The 22,206-nt window shown below is 44.1% G+C and overlaps 1 protein-coding gene across 1 annotated transcript in view; it reads right to left on the reverse strand.

The window, feature by feature from the left end:
* LOC142579651 (para-nitrobenzyl esterase-like) overlaps positions 1 to 22,206 on the reverse strand; it is an 86,781-nt gene that overhangs the window by 49,682 nt on the left and 14,893 nt on the right. The window contains exon 2 of the mRNA XM_075690062.1: positions 3,423 to 4,011. Coding sequence (XP_075546177.1) covers positions 3,423 to 3,884 — 462 coding nt within the window. The 5' untranslated portion in view covers positions 3,885 to 4,011. The remainder of the gene's footprint in view (positions 1 to 3,422; positions 4,012 to 22,206) is intronic.

Below are 22,206 nucleotides of genomic sequence, written 5' to 3' on the forward strand. Positions count from 1 at the left end.
GTAAGCAGATAGCCGTTTTCCTTTACCTATAACAGTAGGTTATATAAAAACTGAAAGAAAACAGAATGGCTCTTATTAGGGGGTCTATACGAAACGTAAAATACTGTATTTTCTTTCTTTGTGCATAAAACTTCGAAATTTTCGGCATCTATGCCATATTCTCTAAGAATATTATACCCAGCTAGAGAAATTATAATTGCAACGCCTCTACGTTCACTTGCCTTGCGGTTAACGAAGAAATCCTGGTATACTTAAGCAGAGAATGCTCTGAGTCATCATTGTACCAATTTTTGGTAAACATCAAAAGGTCAAATCTCAGATTACATGATTCCATTGGCACATTGACTTCATCCTTGTTGTTCAACAGTGATGTTGCATTTAGATGCATGAATATCGGTAGCTTTGCTTCGTTGCTAGACTTGTGCCTGGTAGTGATGTCTCCAGGAATCACACAGACTGAAGGCACCATCTCTGTTCCTGGTACGAATGTATTAAAGTTTATGTTTATTAAACGCTTGTGATTTTGTTCAAGTCACTTTCACGCCTCATTCGAACAACAGGTGAAGCCTCTGTGTGCGTTAAGACAAATTTTCTGGTGTGTTCACGTTTGCGTGCTATTACCATTCCTTAGATTTTCTTCCCTTCGGTACAAAGGGATTCATTCATAAACCCAGGAGATTTAGTAGGTAAGTGGAGGAAAGAGTTCATTAGCCTTTTTTTTTGCGTGACTACTGAAGTAGATTGTGTCGTTTGTCACGTCGTTGAAACTCAACATTATATTTGTCTGATTGTTTTGTTTTGTTCGAACTCTGTGACAATCATCAATGTCTCCGTGTCCTATAGACTGTCCAACTAGTTCACCAATATTTTTAAGTATTTAAACAAGTTTTCGTGTGGTTTGTCGACTATTCCTTTAATTTAAAATTTTGTATACACGAGTACTCCTCAGACTGCCAGAGGCCCGATTTGCATTCCACCAAGTTCTTCTCCAAAGTATAATTTTTTTGCTGCAGCACTTCGTTTTCTTTCTTCAGCTCATTAATATCACTTAAGCTTGCCGCCAATTTTTCGTATGTGTCATCAAGGCTCTTGCTGAAGAAATCCGTGCTCTTTTTTCATTACATTTCATTTAGCGAATTTATCTCTTCGGATTGAATGCTTCACTCTATGGCTTCTTTAATTTGTTTCCACTCATTTCTCATTTTGTCTTTCAAATCGTGTAGGAAGCTTGCAATTTCCATGTTCTTATTAAACACCAGTTGTAGCACAAAGAGCACGTACGCTAAAGATCAGGCACGAGTGGCAGCTATCCAAAACTACCGTAAGTATTTTGCACTGTGATAAGTGCTCCGCTGATCTGCAAAACGAAGAAGAAATGGTTCATTCAGCTTGTGCCTAGGACGCCGTCACTGCTGCAGTTTGTGATCCTCGGTAAGGAGGCAGGCAGGCTTTATATGTCCAGATGGCCACGTGGTCCCTGAATCACGTGGTTCAAGAATCAGCATACCATCAGTATCATTGACCAGCAGAATTTCGAAACTGATAGATTACAAGTCGTTAGCTATCTTGAAGATGACAATTAATTATTTGGATACCAGCGCGGCTTTAGAAAAGCCTCTGTTTTAGCACACAGCTCGCTGGATTTCTTGCGTCTTGTATTCGTCTATTGATGCGGAATTCAAAATTGACACCGTATTCTTACACTAATCTAAAGCGTCCTTTCGTACGCTTATTACAGAGTACTGGTTAAACAGTTGGATACTAATATTCATCCCCATGTTTCAGAGTGAATAATTGATTTCTCAGCATCTACCTTTCACTACACTTCTGCTAACAACTCGTACCCTACGTTTGCTCACGTCATTTCCGCAGCGTCTAAGGAAAACGGCCTTGGACCGTTGCTGTTCCTTGTGCACATAAATGACTTACGTAACACGTTTCATACCGCATTAGTTCTTCTGAGGTAGATCATGTAGATAATCGTGACCAGTGTGGTGATACCAGTCATGTGACTCTCCGAAGTGATTTATACGCGACTAACACATGGTTTAGGCACTGGTTAATGCCCAAAACTCTTACTGAAACTAAATTGATGACGTGTCGTTAAGCGCAATGAGGGCGGAGAGAAACGATATGCACAGGACAGACGCTTCCTTACAAGTGGACTTTATTTAATAGTTTCCGAGGAAGGCGGATGGGGCGCGCATGCGCAGTAAGAAGGCTGATGCAAGGCTCATAAAGACTCACACGCAAAAGTTCTAGAAAGACCTAAAATCTACTGAAATAACATATTTGGTTGTCCGTCAGCGCTACTGACGGGACACTAACACACGTGCTTGATTGTGCGCCTATCTGGCCAGCCTCAATATTTCTTTCACCAGTCTGTCAATAGGCTTACTCATAATCATTGCATTGTCAAAGACTGGAGTGCAACCGCAACCTTTAAGGTGCGCAGGTAGGTGCATACTACCCGCTACAGTCTTCAAAGACGATGACTGCTCCCCGAGTCAGTCGTTTATATCTCGACACGTGTGGCCGAAGTAATCTTTACCGAAGCCTAGCGAAATCTTGTAAACGACTTCAATGGCGTGAGTCACCAATGGCTTTAAATGTCTCTTTTCACATGCATGTTTTGAGCTTATTAGACGAGGCACGTATTTAAACCATAAATTACACCCGGTGTTTCTTTTTCTACCATACACAATTTTCAAAAATTCCCTGGGGCCAATAGCAGAATTCTATTCATCGAGCTAGATTACTGAAAGAGGCGGACATTACTGCGGACAAATTAGAAAAATTCACTAGCGAACTTCTAAATTCATTATTCTGCACCACACATTGCAATTGGCTAATTGGAGCCAGTGAATTCGCAAGGTACCTTTAAGTTCCAAGTTTGAATTTGGAACAAATTTTCAGGACAAAAGTTTTGGGATATTCATTCCCGAAGTGTGCGACAGAATACATGGGCGTTCCAGTTACTTTTGTGCTTCAATGCATAAAACTACTGTCTTTTTAAAAAATAAATGGAACAATAAAGCATTCTTATCGCTACTCTCACCACGCATATTGTGAAACTTGTGCGATCCTTAGAAGTCTGTGCAAGTGGATATGCCACCGATATTGAACACGTCGCCAACAATTCGTAAAGTGCAATACGCAGCGTATGGCAAATACGTAAAAATATATTTTTTTTATTGAATAGTAGTGATCGTGCAGTTCGATTTCATGTGCGAGCTACATCCGCCGCTTCGAGTAGTGCAACTCAAGAACGCTATCCACCGCAGGTTATTTTTTTAAAGTCCTCACAGTCTAAACAAACAAAGAAACAAACAAAACGTGCAATAGTGGCGCAAGCCACTTCGGACAAGCCAAACATAAGGACGTATTTTTCTAGCTCTCAAAATCGCTGCAGGCCCGCTCACCTTGAAAACAAACGCTCCATCCTCGACGACTCCCGCGATGTCCCCACAGCCGGGGGTGCGCGCACGCACCACGTCTTCCAGCGACCTGCCGGCGCCGTTCGACGGAATCGCCGGAGTCGTTCCGGACGCGTCACCCGTGGACGCGGCACTGCTACTAGACGGGCTGACGGTCGTGGCTATCACCCCCGCCGCCACGGTGACCAGTATCGTGAGCGTGACGAGCGTGGTGACGGCTGCGAGAACGCACATCTTGGGGCTGCACCGGCCTTGCTGAGACCCCGTTCCTGCGGCGGTGGACCAGTAGTGGCGGCGAGAGTGGTCGACGAGTCTAGAAGCAGGCGCTGCGGCCGACGACGAAGTGGGCGAGCTGCGCGAGTCGTGTTGCGTGTCCGTGTACCGCACGAGGTCGTCCTCGTCGTCCAAGTGGCTGTAAGGTCGGTGCACGCCCCGCAGCAAGGACATGCTACACCATGAGCCGGCCGCTGCTCAAGATCCGCCCGCCACCGCGGCACAGCTGTCTCTCGACGTCATGCCTCGGCGAGGGACCTCTGCCGGCGTTTCCAGCCACTCGCTGGTCACCCGCTCCCTCCTGCGCACAAGAACAAACGGGGACGACAGTGTACTGTTATAATTAAGATTAAGATGTGATTCTCAGATTCGCGAGAAATTCGTTTAGACGTTTGTGATGCCGTTTTTCTCTACTAGATAAACCTCCTTTTGGCTAAGTGAACCCGCGAGTGTTGGGGAATGCATGTAGACAGTGTTCTTGTTGTAGGGAACAAATCTGAAACTGACGATGTGCGAATAATACTAGCTTTTTTTTTAAATATTGACTGCTGCAGTAAAGTTTCGGGCATAGTGCAGCATATGGATGGATGGTTGGGTGAATAACTTTATTGAGGTCCCTCCGTCCGCGCGATTAGCGCGCAGCGGGCTCGCTCCCACGTCGGGACCGAGCGGCCATGCCCCTTCGCCTTGTCGCGGGCCCGATGGACAGCCCAGAGCTGTGCTTCAACGTCGGAGCTGCGCAAAGCTATGAAAAAGTGTTTTTCCTTGTTTTGTTTTTACAGGTGCAAACGTGCTCCGCTAGAGAATCTTCTTTAAATAGCAGTCAGCATTCAGTAGTGTTTAGTGAAACATATTAAGTAAAGCATAGAAATGTTCAACGTAAATGCTCAAATATTAAACTGGATATGTTTGTGAGAATTTCCTCTCAAACGGGCCGACGGAAAGTGTTTTCAAACACGTGTTTTTCTTCTTTGTGTTGCTGCTAATAGAAGCTTTAAGCACCCATCCTTTGGGGGAATAAATCGTCGAATGGCTCGGGTGAAACGAATTTACGCAAACAAGTTAAGAAATGGTTTTAAGCAGCTTTGCAGTTCTGCGTAATGGACACTTAATTTGGCAGAATTTTTTGATCAATCTAAGATCGACATGCAAGTGGAAACTTGCCATTGCGCTGTAGGATTAGTGGTTGTAAGCCCGATTTCATACACGCGCGGATTCCAGAATAGGAAGGGAAGAAGCAAACGTGAAAGAGATATACGTAAAGCCCTTCATCATCAAGACATTAGGCAGGAAATCGTAGGCAAGACATCTGTAGTATACTATGATAGCACAGTGCTTTTGGACTGTATTTTGTGCATGCGCTGCGTTGTTACGTTTGTTCTTCCCAAAAAAACCCTGCTCGTCCAGCCAGCCTTCGTCTCGTCAACATTTCAACATTTCAGTCAACATGTTCCAGCTTACGCTTAACCAATCCATCAACGAAGAAGTTTAAGAATTGCCCTGAGAGTGTTCGAAGTTTTCGCGCAGGAAGCTCCAACATCGCATTACGCGCGCTAAAATTCGCAGATTTTGCCTGATTCTTGCCATCTCTGGAGGACGCCGGAACACGAACTTGCAGGGAAGGCGAAAGCTACTGTGCGAGAGACTGCAAACTATCAGGGGTTCAAAGGAAGGCCGAAATGCCTATGTCTGCTTTGAAGCAAGCGGCTCAGGAATGTTTTCATGCTTTCTACTTTGACGAAGCTCACATTTCAACTGATGGTTCTATCACTAAATCAACCTCCATTAAAGCAGTGGTTATCCAATTATAAGGTCAGTCAACATCAAACACAAGATTTCTCACGTCATTACCCGTCACTATACGGATGGGTTCAAAGCCTGTTGCTCTCTCAGGCGCGGTTGACTACATTACGCAAAGTGACATGTCGGTGCGTTATATTCTATGAATGAGAAACAAGAGATGGTTAATGCCTTGCAATAGTTCAAAAGCCTTCCACAATTATTGGTGCCTTCATTGCGGGATCAGTAGAAATGATCAAGGAGACAAAGCTGCCCGAGAGTCACATCAAAAACAACAGATCATTCCCATTCCTTTCCAAAGACAGACGCTACAAGGCAGCTTCGTCACCTGGCGTGCAAGCTCTCCTTAACAGAGTCATCATCATCACCAGCAGCAGCAGCCTGGTTACGCCCACTGCAGGGCAAAGGCCTCTCCCATACTTCTCCAACTACCCCTGTCATGTACTCTTTTGACAGAGTGGAACACTCCAAATATAAGGCACAACGGGTTTTATGAACTGAACCCTTCACTACAACTACGACCTCCACCCAGGCTTTACCGATGTAAGGTATCGCTTCTATACCGGCTGTGGTTGGGAGTGGCTTTCACGAAGGCGTGCAGTAATTTCAAGATTCAAGATTCAAGATTCATTTTCTCCAAGAGAAAAAGGCCGGGGACAAAAAGCTGCCTTGAAGCAGCTTGACGGGGTCCGAGGCCCATTTACAAAATGGCAGCAGTGAAGGGAAAAAAGTACAATTTGACATACATCATGAATCAAGGAACACAATGCAGAATTTCAATTAAGCCTAATGCAATACAAGGTAGAAATTCAAATATACAATGCACTGAGAAGTAACAAAAAAGCATAATACAGCGTTATATCAGAAACAGAAGGAGTAAAACGTAATTGCATTTCAACATTACAATATAATATATCAAGTTCAAACAATACATAGCAGCATTTCTTTTTATACAATGAAAAAAAAACACTATTAGCCTTATTTGGGTTTGAACCCACCACATGCTCAAAAAAATTGCTGAACAATTGTTTTTCTGTTTAGGTTCATATTTTCTGTGTACCATTTGTTTGTGTTAAGGGTGTTCGGAACCAGGAAATGCAACATTTGGGAGCCATACGTCGTGCGAAGTCGAGGTAGATGCCATTTCTCTTTGCGTCTGGTGCTTGTATGAGTGTGCGTTTGTGTCACCGATGAGAGTTGGATTATGAACTTAGCCCGAGGCAAGCTGAAGTTATTCAAGGCGCGAAGAATGGTAAATGACACTAGATGATGAATGGGAGATATTCCATGTTTAATAAACAGTGGTCTGGTGTGATCTAGGTAATCTGAGCCAGAAACTATGCGGATAGCTTTTTTTTGCAGAAGTAGTAGTTGGTTTAGATGCACGCGAGCCGCAGTTCCCCACACAAGATGGCAGTAGCTTATTTGAGAGTGAAATAATGAATGATATGTTAATTTTTTAACTTTCACGGGAAACAAGTCGCGACCTCGTGAAAGAGCTCCTACAGATTTCGACAAGCTGGAATGACCGACAGTGCTGCATGCGACGCCGGCGGCGTGGATGAGAATATCGAACTTTTATTGTGCCATTGTCAGCGATTTCAGTCGGAAAGATAAACATTATCTATCGCATTGCGACGACTGGGCGATCGGCCCTTGTCTGTGCGGGTGCTACTTGAAGAGCGTCCCCATTGTTCGTCGGCCCACAAAGCTTCGAAGGCACTTTTGTCTTTCTTGAGGGCGACTTCCTTACATGAACGCCTTTGAGTCGCTCAGGCCCTCCGCGTGCGTGTGCGAGCTCACCGCTTCTTTCCTTCACCTCCCCTCTCTCTCTCTCTAGCTTATATTTTATTCCCTCTTTCCTGTCCTCCAGAGTAGGGTAGCCAACCAGAAACACTTCTGATTTAGATCCCTGCCTTCTCTCGGTATTCTTCTTCTTCTCTCTTGGTTTAGATCCCTGCCTCCTCCTCCTCCTCCTCCTCCTCCTCCTCCTCCTCCTTCACTTTCCGATTATTTGTGACAATCCAGTCCTTGAGTCAATGAACTGCTGGTTTGGAGAAATGTGCTGCGGGTGGCACAAAGAAGTAAGCTACGAAATTGTGTCCAGTGGGAAACAGCAAGGGTGTGACTAAGGAATCGCGCTCCTACAGCTACGCGCGATGCCATATACCGCTTCTTTAGCTGCCCCCTCAGATGTACCAGCGACTGGCTCTGTTATCTACAGAATTACGCAATGAAACAATCGTATCTAAATTTCCTCACCGCAGCAATATACAGATTCAACAGCAAAATGTATTTATGAAAATTACGCTCCCCGAGTTTGATCGTGTCCACTCTATCGTTCTCTCGTCCAATACAGCACGTTGATCCCGGAGGCCCTGTAATGGGGAGCTGTGCCGATCCCACATGTAACGGAACTACAAAGACTGTGGTGAGGAGATTGTTAACGAGTGATAGGAATGAACTTGATCACGTGAAAGGGGGATGCTAGGGAACTTTGCATGCGGAAGTCGCAATTAATAGAACACCATCGATATTCAAAGAAGCTATGATTGACTTTGACATTCGATATTTCAATACCTATGGTTGCTCCGATCTTGTCGCCGACTTGATAGCGAAAGAATCTTGACAACTCAGGCTGCTAGCGCGAAGCGAATATTGGTGTACATTTTGGCACGTACGCGAGCGCCAGCAGTTATGTTGGCATGTATGTCGAGCCTTTACCCATAGACTACATATCGAGGAATGACGGCTGTGCTCACCGCTATTGTTGTTCTTGAGTGTTATTTGCATGCCTGGCCGCAAGTTCGCTCGCTAGAGGGTGAGTTTGGTGACGTGTCAGTTTCAGTACTGTCTGGTTCTTCCCGCTCACTGCAACGGAACCCCGCCCCCCCCAATATACGATATAATATACAAAAAAAGATAGAATATCTGGAATTTCATTGTCGCTAGCGCTGCAATAGCAAGACAAATGAGGCCTTCTATGATTATTGTTTTGCTTTTTGTTGAAGAAGATAAACTTTTAGGGATTTATCTTTTTGGTCCACTTTTTCGTTCCTCAGTTTCATGCCTCGTGCCTCAGTTTAGTGCGCGCGCGCGTGCGTGTGCGTGTGCGTGCGTGCGTGCGTGTGTGTGTGTGTGTGTGCGTGTGTGCGTGTGTGTGCGTGCGTGTGTGCGTGCGTGTGTGCGTGTGTGTGTGTGTGTGTGTGTGTGTGTGTGTGTGTGTGTGTGTGTGTGTGTGTGTGTGTGTGTGTGTGTGTGTGTGTGTGTGTGTGTGTGTGTGTTTGTGTGCGTGTGTGTGTGTGTGTGTGCTGCGGGTTAACAATAAGGCCTGGCTCCAATTCGCTCGTTGCACCAGTCGGTGATAGCTTAACACCGCGGTCTATAAGACCATGAAGCAAGAACCTAATCCCATAATACACGGCGTCTCACAATCGCCCTCATCAACAAAAAACAACAAAAAAGAAACTAACGGCAAAGCGGTGCAACGAGGCTTGCCAAAGAAACTGCTGATATAAGCACCCTGGCAACATTGGCACCGTACGTGCTCAGAAAGCCGCGTGAAATCACTGTTGCGTTTCCTGCTTGCTTCTTTCTAGGACGAGAGACTGCAGTCACGTTCACACCCAGCTGTCCTCCCTTTTCTCAGCCTTCTTTTGTTATTGCAACACGAGTCGCATCTGATTTACTTCTCACAAAAATACCCTTCGTGCTCATCCTTAAACAAGCTTCACACAATGTTTTACTTCCAAACTCACGCAGCAACCGCAGAAAACGATCTTTTCCTTTTGCTGGCGCGAAAATCTGGAACGACTTAGCAGCGCATAAAAGAAGTCTGCCAACTTCACCATCGCAACGACATTCACTTAGATCTTCCAGATCAAGTTGGTGGACTTTTTGCGTGCACTGGCAACCTATTTCGGATTGCAACTACATAGCGTTCATTTACCTCGGTGTCCTTTCTGTTCTATGTGCTATGGTTACCCATTCCGCATGAGTTGTTATTTCAATTAGTCATGTCATAGCACTGCGTAACTTGCGCGGTTGTCTAGCACTTTGAGTTCTAATTGCGATTGATGCCTCTTCATTATCATATACCTATGTGAGCGATAATAAAAAGCCTAGCTGTAGTTTCAGACCTTGCGCGTCATTCTGTATAACACCTCGATTAACGAGTATCAACTAGTGATGAAACTAATTGAAGTGAGCTGAACTGCATGAGTGTGCATTGGTGATTCGTCCTGCTGTCTGTAGGAGGCACATAACCAACGAACTAGAATAATCAAATTGAGTTTCTCACTGTAAACATATTTGCGCGTGATGAATATAATAAAAGGTGATATGGAACCGCATTTCGTATGGACCCAATTATCTTCTCTGCCTTACAATTATCTATCACACAAGGTGGCTAGTAGCTGTGACAATGAAGGTACGCCGGAATACGGGGAAATGACAAAGAATTCCGAAAATGAACGGAAAATGCAATGAGACTTTAGAAAATACCGCCACCGTTGGGAGGAGAATTTAGCGGTGCTATTGAAGTGGCCACCGGGGCTATGAAAAAGACCGCGTTCAAACTGGGACGACAACCATGCTTTATGAGGACTCGAAACCAACATATACCGAAACGTATAGGACAATATAGGGGAAATAGTTTTTTGTGTTTATTGAAATGTAGAAATGATAAGCTAATGGGGAAATAAAAGTGGATTAACAAACTGGGGTACCTAACCCACCATAATATTTCCTACAATTAATAAAGGGAACTTTAGGGCTGCGATCATTTAGACTCCATGGGAATGATTGGTAGTACACGGATTTGTCTGCTCTTCGGGCTTGGTGCTTTAGACATTCTTGTGGCTTCGTTTATTACGCTTTATCTGGGCCTAAATTGGGCGAAATTTCAAAGTAATTGATACTTTTTTGAATGCAGAAGGCAAGAAGACTCCGCAAGTACGCATAATCGTTGCTAATTGCAGTGGTTCCTCTTGTCCATGCGTCCGCGGCGTAATGGTTTCAATATCGCGCTTCTGTGATACAGCTCCTCTGTCCGAATTCCACCCTCTGACAATTTTAATAACGTTTACTTAATTTTTTATAACGGAGGGCTTTGTTATAGAAATGATCACCTTGCAAAGTCACGAAGCCATTTAAAGCCAAAAGGTCAAATTTTAGGAATATCCGCGTACTACCCATTATTCCCACGCTAGCTGAATTGACCTGCTTGCAATTCCCGCAGAGGCTAGCACCACAGTTCCCTCTAGTAACTTGATGATACTCTATACGTATCCCACATCCTCTAAATTTTGTCAGCGCGGCTATACGTGAGCTCTCGAAGAAACGATTGGGCAAATTTTAGATTGCTGCTTTCGAATGTCCGCTCTCGGCGCAGGAAATAGTGGCATGCTATGCACTTCACGGTGTGGCAATGCACACAGCTTCTCGGCGCGAACGCTAGAGTGCGCGCACAGCGCTCATACCAGCGGTCGATTTAGGCGCCACTGACCTCCTTGAAGCCCGTGGGTTCAGCGAGAGCAGTGGAAAAGTAAACATGTCCGCAATAGGGATTAGTAAGAGGCGATTGGAGGATTGGTGGAAGAAAAGTAGGGAAACGACAAAAAACGGAGACGTACAAAAGCACAGTTCGCAATAGGGAATCAGAAAATTTGGTTGTGGGAGTTCATATTGGTTTTTTTCTTTATTTCTTTTTTAACCAAGGTAGGACATAAGGCAGTATAATAGCAAGAGCTTGGTGGCGCAACCCACCGCCCAGTTCCAAAGGGGACGCTCATGATATCCATCCATCCATCCATCCATCCAGTAGCGGTAGACACAACGTTGCAGAGCCGGTTGAGCGCGCAGTGCCACCATGCGTCAGCTCGGGTTCGTCGCTTTTGCAGCCAAACGCACGGCGCGTCTGCAGAGAGCTTTTTAACCTTCGTCGCGTGGGCCGCGCTTGGGCTGCAGATACCATGGCAGCACGACGGGGGTAGAGTCAGTGTGAACGCACTTCAATCGAGCATCCGTATAATTGCTATCGCTGTAAAAAAAGAAATACGGATGGAAGGGTAAACTGTCAAGGTTTCCTTGTGCGCGTGTGCCTGCTTGCGCGCCCAGACGAATGCAGGCTGGCGTGCCATTCTTCCCGCTTCCCGAGAATGCAGACAACTGGCACCACGGACGTTAGCTAAGTCGGCACAACGCAATGCCGCAGTCCCGTTGCTGTTCCCTTTCTTTACACCTGTCCGTCTCCCGGCTCCATTCTTTACTGCTCCGCGAGACTGCGGATCCTGACTGGAAACGTGGGTACAGAAGCATCGCTTAGCGCTCCACTGCAGCATGCGGAATGAGCCTTTTAGCTTCAGCCAGGGGGCGCGATCAATCTTTTTTCTGTCGCTCTTTCTCCTACTTTTTTCCACCCATCCTTCCAATGAGTAGCCACCGCCGCTTCTTTCATAGCTTCCTGCTTTCAGACGCTATATTTTCTCTGCTTACCCGAGAATCAATGTGTCGCCTTTCGTTCTTCCCAATTCTCCTACTTATACTTGTGGATCTAACGGGAGCCTAACGGGAGCCTAAGAAGGCGGTATTATTCGGCGAGAAAAGGGACATCCGTCACCTGCTTTCACCTCACTCGTCTTATATATAAAGCTCGTGCCAGTCGACGCCTTCCTATATTGCGACACTGTTCTTTCCTTTCTTTTTCTATGTCTCTCTCTTCCTTCTGAGACGTCGCTGTCCTCATACGCCAAAGCCAGGCGCGTCGCGTAGCCGTAAAAGCAGCGGCAATCGAAGTCGCCTTACAGTCATCCAATTCGCTTTCTTCCGTATACTGTGTAAGAGTGGCCGAAAAAGGGGAATAGGTGTCCGTTGCACTCTCGTGATTGCCGCCGCCTGCAGTTTCGCCGTTCTAATGTGTTTGGCTACTACCACTGCCGTGTGCTACAACAACCGGGTCACGGTCCCGTCTGCCTTGCGGGAATTGTTTGCTTCTGTCTTTCTTACACATAAACTGATCGTCTATCAGAGTTACAGAACGGGTGCCGAGGAAAGGGAAGCGCCGTCGACGACGGCAGAGAACTTGGTGGTGTATCGAAATTTTAAAAAAATTGTGGGCGCAAAAATTGTGTCGACATTGCGTACATTTTTATTATTATTATTCATGCACCCTTGATTACCTAGCTTTATCGTATTACATTACGGATAATTAGGCAGAACCCATGTCACGACGAATGTCGACGTTAGTGCGATTAACATTGAAGCAATGCATCGACGCACCTCTTTGCAACCGCCGAAAAAAAGAACAGAAACAAAGGCTAGCGCTTTGAAAAAAGGTTGTGGTGCGAATCATGTCAATTGCTAGACGAATTGTCGATGTAATGTTGTCTACTGCCTCTTTTTGTCCTGCGACACAGTATACACTGGGTAGATTGGGCGCTGCTTGAATGTGCGCCTGTGAGAGCAACACGGTACACCGATCATTGTGCAAAATGTGGCTGCGCTGCGGGAGCTCCGCGCTGTTAAGTTGTGTATCGTAATCATGGCCCGAGAACTAGGGATATAGGCGGCGAGTTCATCCTCTATATCACTATTGGATTGTGAAATTTCCCTTCTAGATGGCACTTGAATTTAATTCACCTTGTTTCTCTCGCGTACCTTCCCCCTATATTCACATTTTGTCTCGTATTTGTCCCTGCACGGATAAACTTCAGTTTTATTTTGCGCCTCTTGTGTCTCGTTCTTCTCTACTGTTTTCTTTTTTCTTTTTTACAGTTTTCAAAAGAAAGCACAAGCTCAATACGCATTCCGCTTTTCGAAACACTGCTAATTGATCCACCAAGCAAGTAACTGTCGTGAGCTTTGTGCACCAGCGAAACTTCACGTCGGCATTTCAATGAAGCAAAAAAAAAATCATAAAGTTAGCAAGACCGATTTGTCTTTAATTTCAAAATACTTAGACATTCCTTTTATTCGTGATGACTGCCCGCAGCGTTTTCTTGAGTGTAAGAGGGGAATCCAAAGAAAACATATGTCGTCACTTAGATTCTTCGCCACAGGGTTCACTGCAATGCTTATGTTTTAAAGTGGAACAGCAAAAGAAAAGAAGTATGTCCCTCACAAGATGTAAGTGGAACGGAAAAATAGTAAGGCTAATAGAGTACGTGGAACAAGCCGTTGATCCACGTAACGTTGGCGTGTTCCACTTAAAGAAAAAATAAAGAAAGAATGAAGAGTTTGCGATTCCTGATAGCAATCTTAATCGCGAAAACAGCCGGATACACATAAATATGAGGTTCGTTCCAGTAAGAACATGTGGAACGTTAGTTTCAACTGGAACCTATGTGTAACCGGATCAAGAGTGTAGATTATAGAAAGATGATTTTACTCGCAAGGAAGAAATAACTGCTTTTACATGGAATAGAAAACAAATGCAATTGAACAAAGCCTTATTGCCTGTCAGTATTTCTGAAACACTCTAGTTTATTAACAGATGCATCTTGATGGTTCTGTGAAGTGATTTCAGCTGGCCGTTTATTGCACTGGTGAATGGCAAAACACCGGGGTGACAGAATAGGTTTAGTAAAGTGAACTTCGGTTGTATTTTAATAGGGTGAGCTACTCAAGGGAAAATGCATGCGACTGGATGGTTTGATATGGAGCTCTGTGAATACCTAGGGTTTATGATAAAGTCGAAGCTAAAATGGCAGCGTAGCAAGTCTGTTTTTCGAGTGCGCACAAATTTAAATATTGCGTAGTGTGGATTAAGCTGCAGAACCGAGACTGTTGCTTCGTGGGAAACCTTGCAGCTTTATACTATATTGATTTGAGTCTGTGAGCACTGTGTTCTTGATGCGGATTCCAAGTGATAGCCGCATATTCCAGTTGCGCTCTACTAAAGTAACGCATATGCAAAAAGCTTGGTTGCTTGATTAGCGGAGTACAGATCACGCTTTAGGAAACTGAGGGTATTGGACGCTTTGGTATAGAGAAGGAATGAATGTGCATGGTGCCATGTCATATATGCAGAAATGTGAACGCCTAAGTATCTTACCACAAAAAATGTTTGATCACTGTTTCTAGTATTGTTTGAAAGCAGGTGTGAATTGCGCTGGTCCTGGTAAATGCAATGACTTTTTTTTGGAAATCTTTATTACCATCAGCCATTTGTCGCAAACCTTAACGATTAACGATTAATGCAGGAAATCAATATCATCAAGAATAACAATCTCTTCGTAAATAACACCGTCCATTGAAAATATTGTGGCAGTGGAAGTAAGGTTATTGCATAATTATGCCAATAATATGTCAGTGCGCGCGATCATATGACCATAATGTAACTTAGACAGCATCGGGTTTAAAGCATTCATTCCCAAACCAGCATACACAAAAAATTGTGCTGGCTGAATTGTCGACAAAATTTGGGAAACCCGCAACATTATCGGGGGGTAACGGCGAAACCTCTAAAGGGAACACATTGTGCGACTACATGGGGGATTTCATTGGGAAACTAGAATGATTCACTTTTATGTCCTAATGTGGTTTCCCAATGTAGTCCCCCATGTTGTCCCCCAATCTGTTCCCTTCAGTGTTTTCGCCGTAGCCCCGAAAGTGTTGCGGACATCCCAATTATTTAATTGAAACACACACCCCCATTTATACCTATCACAATCTCCTCTTTATTTACTCCATTGAAAAACTAGATGACGGTGCCCTTGCTGGTAATGGACGTTATACGCCAACAATCATTACCTTATGGTCCCTAAATTACGCAGATTCATACTTTAGAGATGCGATTGCATTACAATTGCATTACTCGCCGAGCTGCGTTCCGCTGGCCCCGTCGTTCTTCTTCCGAGGGGTACTTTGGCGGTCGGCCTCGTGGCTTCGCGGAAGCCAGCGAGGTAGATGCTCCTGTATCCATACATGCAGCTCGCAATGGAGGCAAGCCAACGCGCGCGTCCTTTATGCATACAAGTGTCGAGGCCTCTCCCGTGACGTCACGAACTGCTAGGCGCGCCGCGCTGACTAGGCACTCTTTCGTCTCACCGATAACACCTGCTCGTGTGGACTAGAGCTAACGCCTGTGGCTCTCATTGCAAAGCTTACTCGGGGGTGGCATGGGCTCCATTACGCCGGCGGGCAATCGCATTTCGAATTCTCTTCCCAAATCTCTTAGCTTATTATACCTGGATGTGTCTACATAACCACTTTCTATACAATATGACCCTCTTGTATGCTGTGCAACGATCTAATACATACTATATTTGCATTTTAGCGTTCCTACTATTAAATACACCGCCACCGTCGGATAGCACGGCAAAACGCCCATTCAGTGAAGTAGTGCTTTCACACTAAAATAACGCTCCGACTACTTTGACCCTGAGCCTGAAATAGTACCCTTGCGTTTCGTTTTACTTCACGGTATTATATTTCTTGATTTTCATAACTTCTTGCTGCGAAGGCATTTTTTTTATAGCATTGTCGTCGTTGCGAGAGCGCTTTGGTTCACCTTGCGTATTTAGCGAAAGCAACTTGTTTTTTTTTTTTTTTTACCCCCAGGTGACATGACGCAACGTCGCACCGCACAGCGCGCATTACCACATCGATTTCCCCGAAACATATTTGGGCAAGCGGACGAGGCACTGCTAGCCGATCTTGTGTTGCAAGCTTCGCTCTTTCGAATGCAGAGGACACCTGCCATGGCGCAATCGCGGATACTTTTACCTCAGCTGCATACCGTCATATGTGTCAGGGTACATTTCGGGGAAATTTGAAAGAACTCGTCTGGGAAATTGAAAGGGAGATGAGCACGATTCTGAAGGAACCTTCCTCAAGAAACCGCGAAAGCTGACAACTTCAATGTTGCCTGTGCGCGATAAAGGCGCAGTTATATGCCGAACAAAGATGAACCTTCTTGTTTTTTTTCGTGTAGCCAGATAGACTGCCCATTCCGAACGGCAAAGAAAACAGCAGCCTACTGATAGCTCCGGCGTCATGTACTCGGAGCTGCCGGCGAGAACTGATTGCATTGCGTATAATGAGAGTTTTGTGTGGCAGTATAATGTGGCGGAGTCCTGTCAGCATATATACAACATCGCTTTTACAAATCTTTTTCACTGAGCATTCATTCATTCTCTCTCTCTCTCTCTCTCTCTCTCTCTCTATATATATATATATATATATATATATATATATATATATATATATATATATATATATATCGCTGTGCGTGTTTATGTGCCTCACTCTTTTCCCCATATATATATATATATATATATATATATATCGCTGTGCGTGTTTATGTGCCTCACTCTTTTCCCCTAGCCTTACTACCACACCGCCACCCGAACGGGAGGCGGGAGGAAAGTCGTTGTGGTGTAAACATCTCTTCTTGGTCTTTTGTCTTTTGTGACTGGATTTTTTCTACAACTATGTACCAAGTGGTCTGGATTTCAACCCTTCTGCAGGTGTGAGGAAAGTAGCCAGCTGCTCGCGGTCCTACCGTTTCTTCACTGTTATTCCTTCACGCACCCTCCCCCACGCGGGAGAGAAAGAGCACGACTTGCTCTGCACCCGCTTCCCCTTTGCTTCACCCTGCATCCTGAAAGACGTATTTCGCGGGTGCGAATGTCTCCCTTCGATTTATTTCAAAGCTCTTAATGGAGTGCAGGTCAGTAGTAGCTTGACCTGAATTCATTGCACAAATAATTAAAGATCCTTGCTCAGGGGGAAAGAGATACGCTTAAGGAGATTGCCTGCTTCTCTTGCTTTTCAATGCTAAAGTATATCTGACTACGTCAGCATGACTGTTCCCCGATTGCGTCCCGTCTGTTTACGTTACCTGTACTCCAGACACCTGTAGGCAGTATTAAAAACAGCTTTCAATGTTCTCTTCCAGCGTTTATGCATGCCTTCTCACTCGTTCATTCATGAATAGCTGCGCTTTTCCGACAGTGCACTATACAGTAGAGCCCGAATATGAGGAATCCAGATAAAGCGAATCATTGTTTATATCAAGCACGCGAAACTTACTTAAACTTACTTAAAACGAACTGAACGTTGGCTATATCGACCACCAGGCGTCTGCTGCCAGCGAAATAAAGCCATAAAGTAAGGTGGACTGTAGCAGGTTTGCACAATCTTGTGCGTCGCGAACGCCATCATTAGTGACGCTGAGACGCATCTCAATATAGCAACAAAATTTTATTCTTTATATTATTTATTTATTTGGGCTAAAACATACAAGGTTCGCCCTCAAGGTAAGGCAAAAGGAGGGCGTAATCCTCCTAAATAAGACCTTTACCTCGCTGGAGCAGCAGAAGTAGCAGTTTACTGAGAAAACAAAATACAACTAATAAGAAAGAAAACTTCAAAACTATTTACAGCCAAATTTTGAGCACATTGAAAAGTACCAACTGTTTGCAAAATAGCAAGTAGCTACATAAATACAGCACTGCAATAAATAAGAACATTCTCGTAATAACAAAAGTTATACATTCAGAATATAATATTAGTAACATCCCTATCGACATCAAACAAAAAACTCAGTTAACATTCGTTAAGCACGCTGTGATCAGAAAATAGTATGTTTTGTATTGCATGTTTAAATTTGTAAATTGTTCTACAATTTATAGCTTCGTCAACAATTAACGCGTCAACAATTAACAATTAACATCAGCAATTAACGCTTACTGAGTGTATAGTTTTGCAATGAATAATTGAACTTTTTTTCATTTCTCTCCACTGAAACTAACATATCTGTACACAAAGAACGCACCACGTGTCTTCTCTTAGGCTTGTTATAAGCGAGTTTGGTTACATCAAATTAGCTGATATATCGAACTGTATTTGGCACATAAGCCTCTTCGTTATATGCGTGTTCGACTGGAGATGTTTCCTGTCTAATGTCTGCAGTACTTGATGCAACATTCATCACTCACATACACCTTTTGGTTCTCAATATTTGAGGACATGCTTGCAGCAATTTTACATCTGCTTCCCGTTTGTGTCTTCCACTAGCGGGAAAGTTCCAAAGCACAGATTTCAATGAATTTCAAAGGCGTTAAAAACAAAGCAATATGGATGAAGTGTCCAGCTCACTCCAAACAGTACGCTTATCTCATCCGCATCACAGCAGCCCGAAATTCACAGTTTATCGCTAATTATTTGTGTCTTACAACAGACTTTACCATATTCAGATGTGTCAGAGCGCTGCTCTTTAGTATGGTTGTGTCTCTTCCCTCAGTAAGTTGTTTGGTCCGTCTATCATGTGGCTATCGCCAAGCACGTCGGCAGGAGTTTGCTTCATTAAAATGGAATCGCTGTCAATTAAAAAGAAAATGACCGTAGAGTAGCACAAAGGTGAGATCTTGTGACGGAAAGATGAAATTTTAGACATGGGCTCTAGCCGGCTATCGCAGAAGGGGAACAAGTAAAGACAAGCAGGAGAAGTTTTCGTCCTACGTTGAACTTAATCGGGATGATTATGGTTATGATTTAACATAGTCGGGAGCATTCATCTGAAAAATGTGATTGGAAGCTGCACTGGTGTCCGCGCAGTTCTCCGCACTTTCCTCCGACGGCATTTATTTCCCTACTTTTGCCTTCAGGATTGATTTTGCCTGCGTGTAGCAGTACTATTGTCGATCGTACAGACAACTACGTTGCAGAGTAAATGTTGATACCGCAAATAATTATTATACTGTAAATATAAAAGGCTTTTTGTAGGCCTAAGTCAAAATTTTCAAAAAATAAGCGGCTTGCTGCTTTCATGAGCAGCGACCGCTGCAGGTTTTCTTTCTGCCTTCGGAATCAAATAAGAGCTTAGTCCTTCCTAGAGAAAGCATCATGATTCTCGAGTAACACTAAATCGAAACGACAATAAGCGCAAGGCGGCGAAAAAAGAAAACAATAAGAGGATCCAAACAAACAATAGCAAGTTGAAGCATTTTTTGTAATTATGTAGATGGCTTAATGGTTCTCTCGCGGAGTATCCGAATTGGGTCCATCTATTTATTCTTTTTTTTAACGCTGCATGTGGCTCATTCACAGCAGCCTGCTCCACCACCTTTCATATATACGGCACCGAGCCTGCCGCAGCCAGCCAAGTGTGAACACTAAGAACCTAAATATCAGCAATAACTGCTTGCGTGCGCAAAACCATGTTTGAATGCCCTGAAGTGAGCAAGGGCATTAAAAAAGAAATTTAGCGGTCGGTTATCATAATAAGCGTGGTATATGGGACTTTCACTCTCACCTTTATCACGTTTTGTTTCTCCTGCCACTTGCATTTCGTATAAGACTACTTGACGAAGATTTAGAAAGTATTTTCGCCTCGTGCGCTACCTCTCTCTTGCTTTTTTTTTTGAAGCACTGTAAAGGCGTCGCAGCATAGGCTATGAAACCACAAGTAAACGCGACTAAGTCAATGCGTGTTCAGTTAAAGCTGTCATCTTAAGAAAGACAATATGAGTATAAAAACGCTTGCCGCGCTGCTTTATTAGTGTAAACGAGTTAGAAAAACAGAAACAGATTAGAAAATTTGCGGGAGCAGGACGGCGGTCAGGTGATGAGGGAGATAAGCAATTTGATATTTTTAGGAATGTCAGTTATGAAACAGGAAATTTATTTAAATCATGACGATAGCTGTGTTGTAGATGTGTTCTGCGATGTGCTTTATACCCCGGTGTGTCGCTCATTTCTATTTGCCTCCCCCCCCCCCCCAACAAAAGGAAAGAATGTTTGGTGCTTTCTTTAAAATTTGTTATAAAATAAGCGTTTTTACTGTGCATATGTTTTGCTTTAGTGTAACCAAAATTAGGCTGTGAGCCTGCGGAAAAGGGCGTGTCCAAGATATTCAAGTGTAAGTGAGCCCTAAATAAGAGAACGTTCCAGTGCCCAATATCATTTAACGAAATTACGTTGCTGGTTCAGCAAAGCTAAATACGATACTGAAGCGCGTATCTGAAAACTAATGAAAGACGCGTAAAATTAGCAGCATAACCTTCCACACACAAACATTGTTTCTTTCATAAAATATACAAGTCACCCAACCATTTTTTTATGGACGCTGCCTGACGTGACTAGGAGAAAATGATTCTATAAAACTAAACATTTTTTCTATGACGGGTTCCCCTAATGAGCCATGCGGAGACGTGTACATTCATTTGTTCTGTAGAATTTTTATGCAACCAATTCTCATAGATGCAAGGCTGTCCAAGAAATTCCTGTAAGTTTGCCTCAGTGTGCACTCTACTCTTGAGCCGAAATAGCGAATATCAAATATTTATTAAGACTGCGAAAATTAATACTGGGTCCAAAGGATTCCTTTGATCGTAACGTTGGTTAGGTGAGCAGAAATGCAGTAAGAAGTGGAGTCTTAATCTTTGCGAGCAGTTCTTAAACAACTGTGTTCATTTTCAAGACAGATGTAGTAAAATTTTGAAGGTTAATTTCGTCTGGGCAATGAGTCTTAATTTTTCACTCTAATGACACAGCTGATTAACGGCAGATGTTGCATTTACGGAGAGCTTCAGGCTTGTATTTTTCTTTCTTGAGCATCTGATACACAAATGCAATCCTTTTTCTTTATAAGTCATCTGATATCTATTGCCCGCTGCTCTAGGCTATAGCTCGAGCTATTTCACCAGAGGCATGCCAGCTTGCCCTCCTTAGCAAAATTTAACACGGCGAAGCCTTCCCCAATACAGGCCTGGTCAGTGTTTCATTAACGAACAAGTATGAGCTTGCTCGACGCTACTTGGTGAAATTTCTTTTTGGCTTCATCACAAGGCGCGAGAGCGCGCAGAACACACATGCGAGGCTTCTTCGCCGCAGTGAACTTAGTGTGAAGCGCTTAAATTTCGAAGTCACGCCTCAGCGTTGCTCTGTAGATAATTTCAGTCTAGGCCTCTAATGGATGTCGTGCCACTTTCTCGTCATCTGTGCGTAATTAATTGGACGCTAGACAGGAGGTGTGGGCGTACAGCCGTGAGATGAAGCGCTGTTCGCGCAGTAAGGCGCTGCGCCTAGGAGCGGAGGACGGTTAATTGCCTAATGAATAAGCAGTGAAGCGTGTGTTAGCCAGTGACGGCAGATCACAGACAACTTGTTGCAGGCGTTCTCTGCGAGTTTCTCGACACAGAGGACGTCAGACGGGCGAGCAATTAACTGCGAGAAACTTTTGCTACAGATACTTGAAGTGAATACCTTCTTGTCCACAGATTTCTTCCGCAATGCATTATAAACGGTGTCAGCGAAGCGTTAACATTGCTCGCATACATACGAGAATGAGAACCGCTTCCGCAAACTTTTCGCCAATAAAGTGGGCCGGCGCTTCGAAGCGACAGATTTGTGCATGCCGAGCTGTACTTGGCGTGAGTACGTTTTTTCAAGATTTGCACAATTATGGCGTGAAAACCCCGGCTATCACATATGGTAACGTATTATTCGAGTAATAAGTTACCGCCTCCTAAGAGCTTTGTCCTTAGTGTGTTCATTTGTATAGCTGATGAGCAAAACGAGAACAAGGTGAAAGCAGGACCCAACGTTTCGACAAGTCCACTTGTCGAAACGTTGGCTGCTGCTTTCACCTTGTTCTCGTTTTGCTAATCGTCTTGAATTTCCACCTCCCGCCTTCCCTGTGTTTTCCCTGCATTTATATCGCTATTACTCGGAGCTCACGAATTCATTTTCT

This window comes from Dermacentor variabilis, chromosome 4 (genome assembly GCF_050947875.1).
Source record: "Dermacentor variabilis isolate Ectoservices chromosome 4, ASM5094787v1, whole genome shotgun sequence".
Taxonomy (NCBI): domain Eukaryota; kingdom Metazoa; phylum Arthropoda; class Arachnida; order Ixodida; family Ixodidae; genus Dermacentor; species Dermacentor variabilis.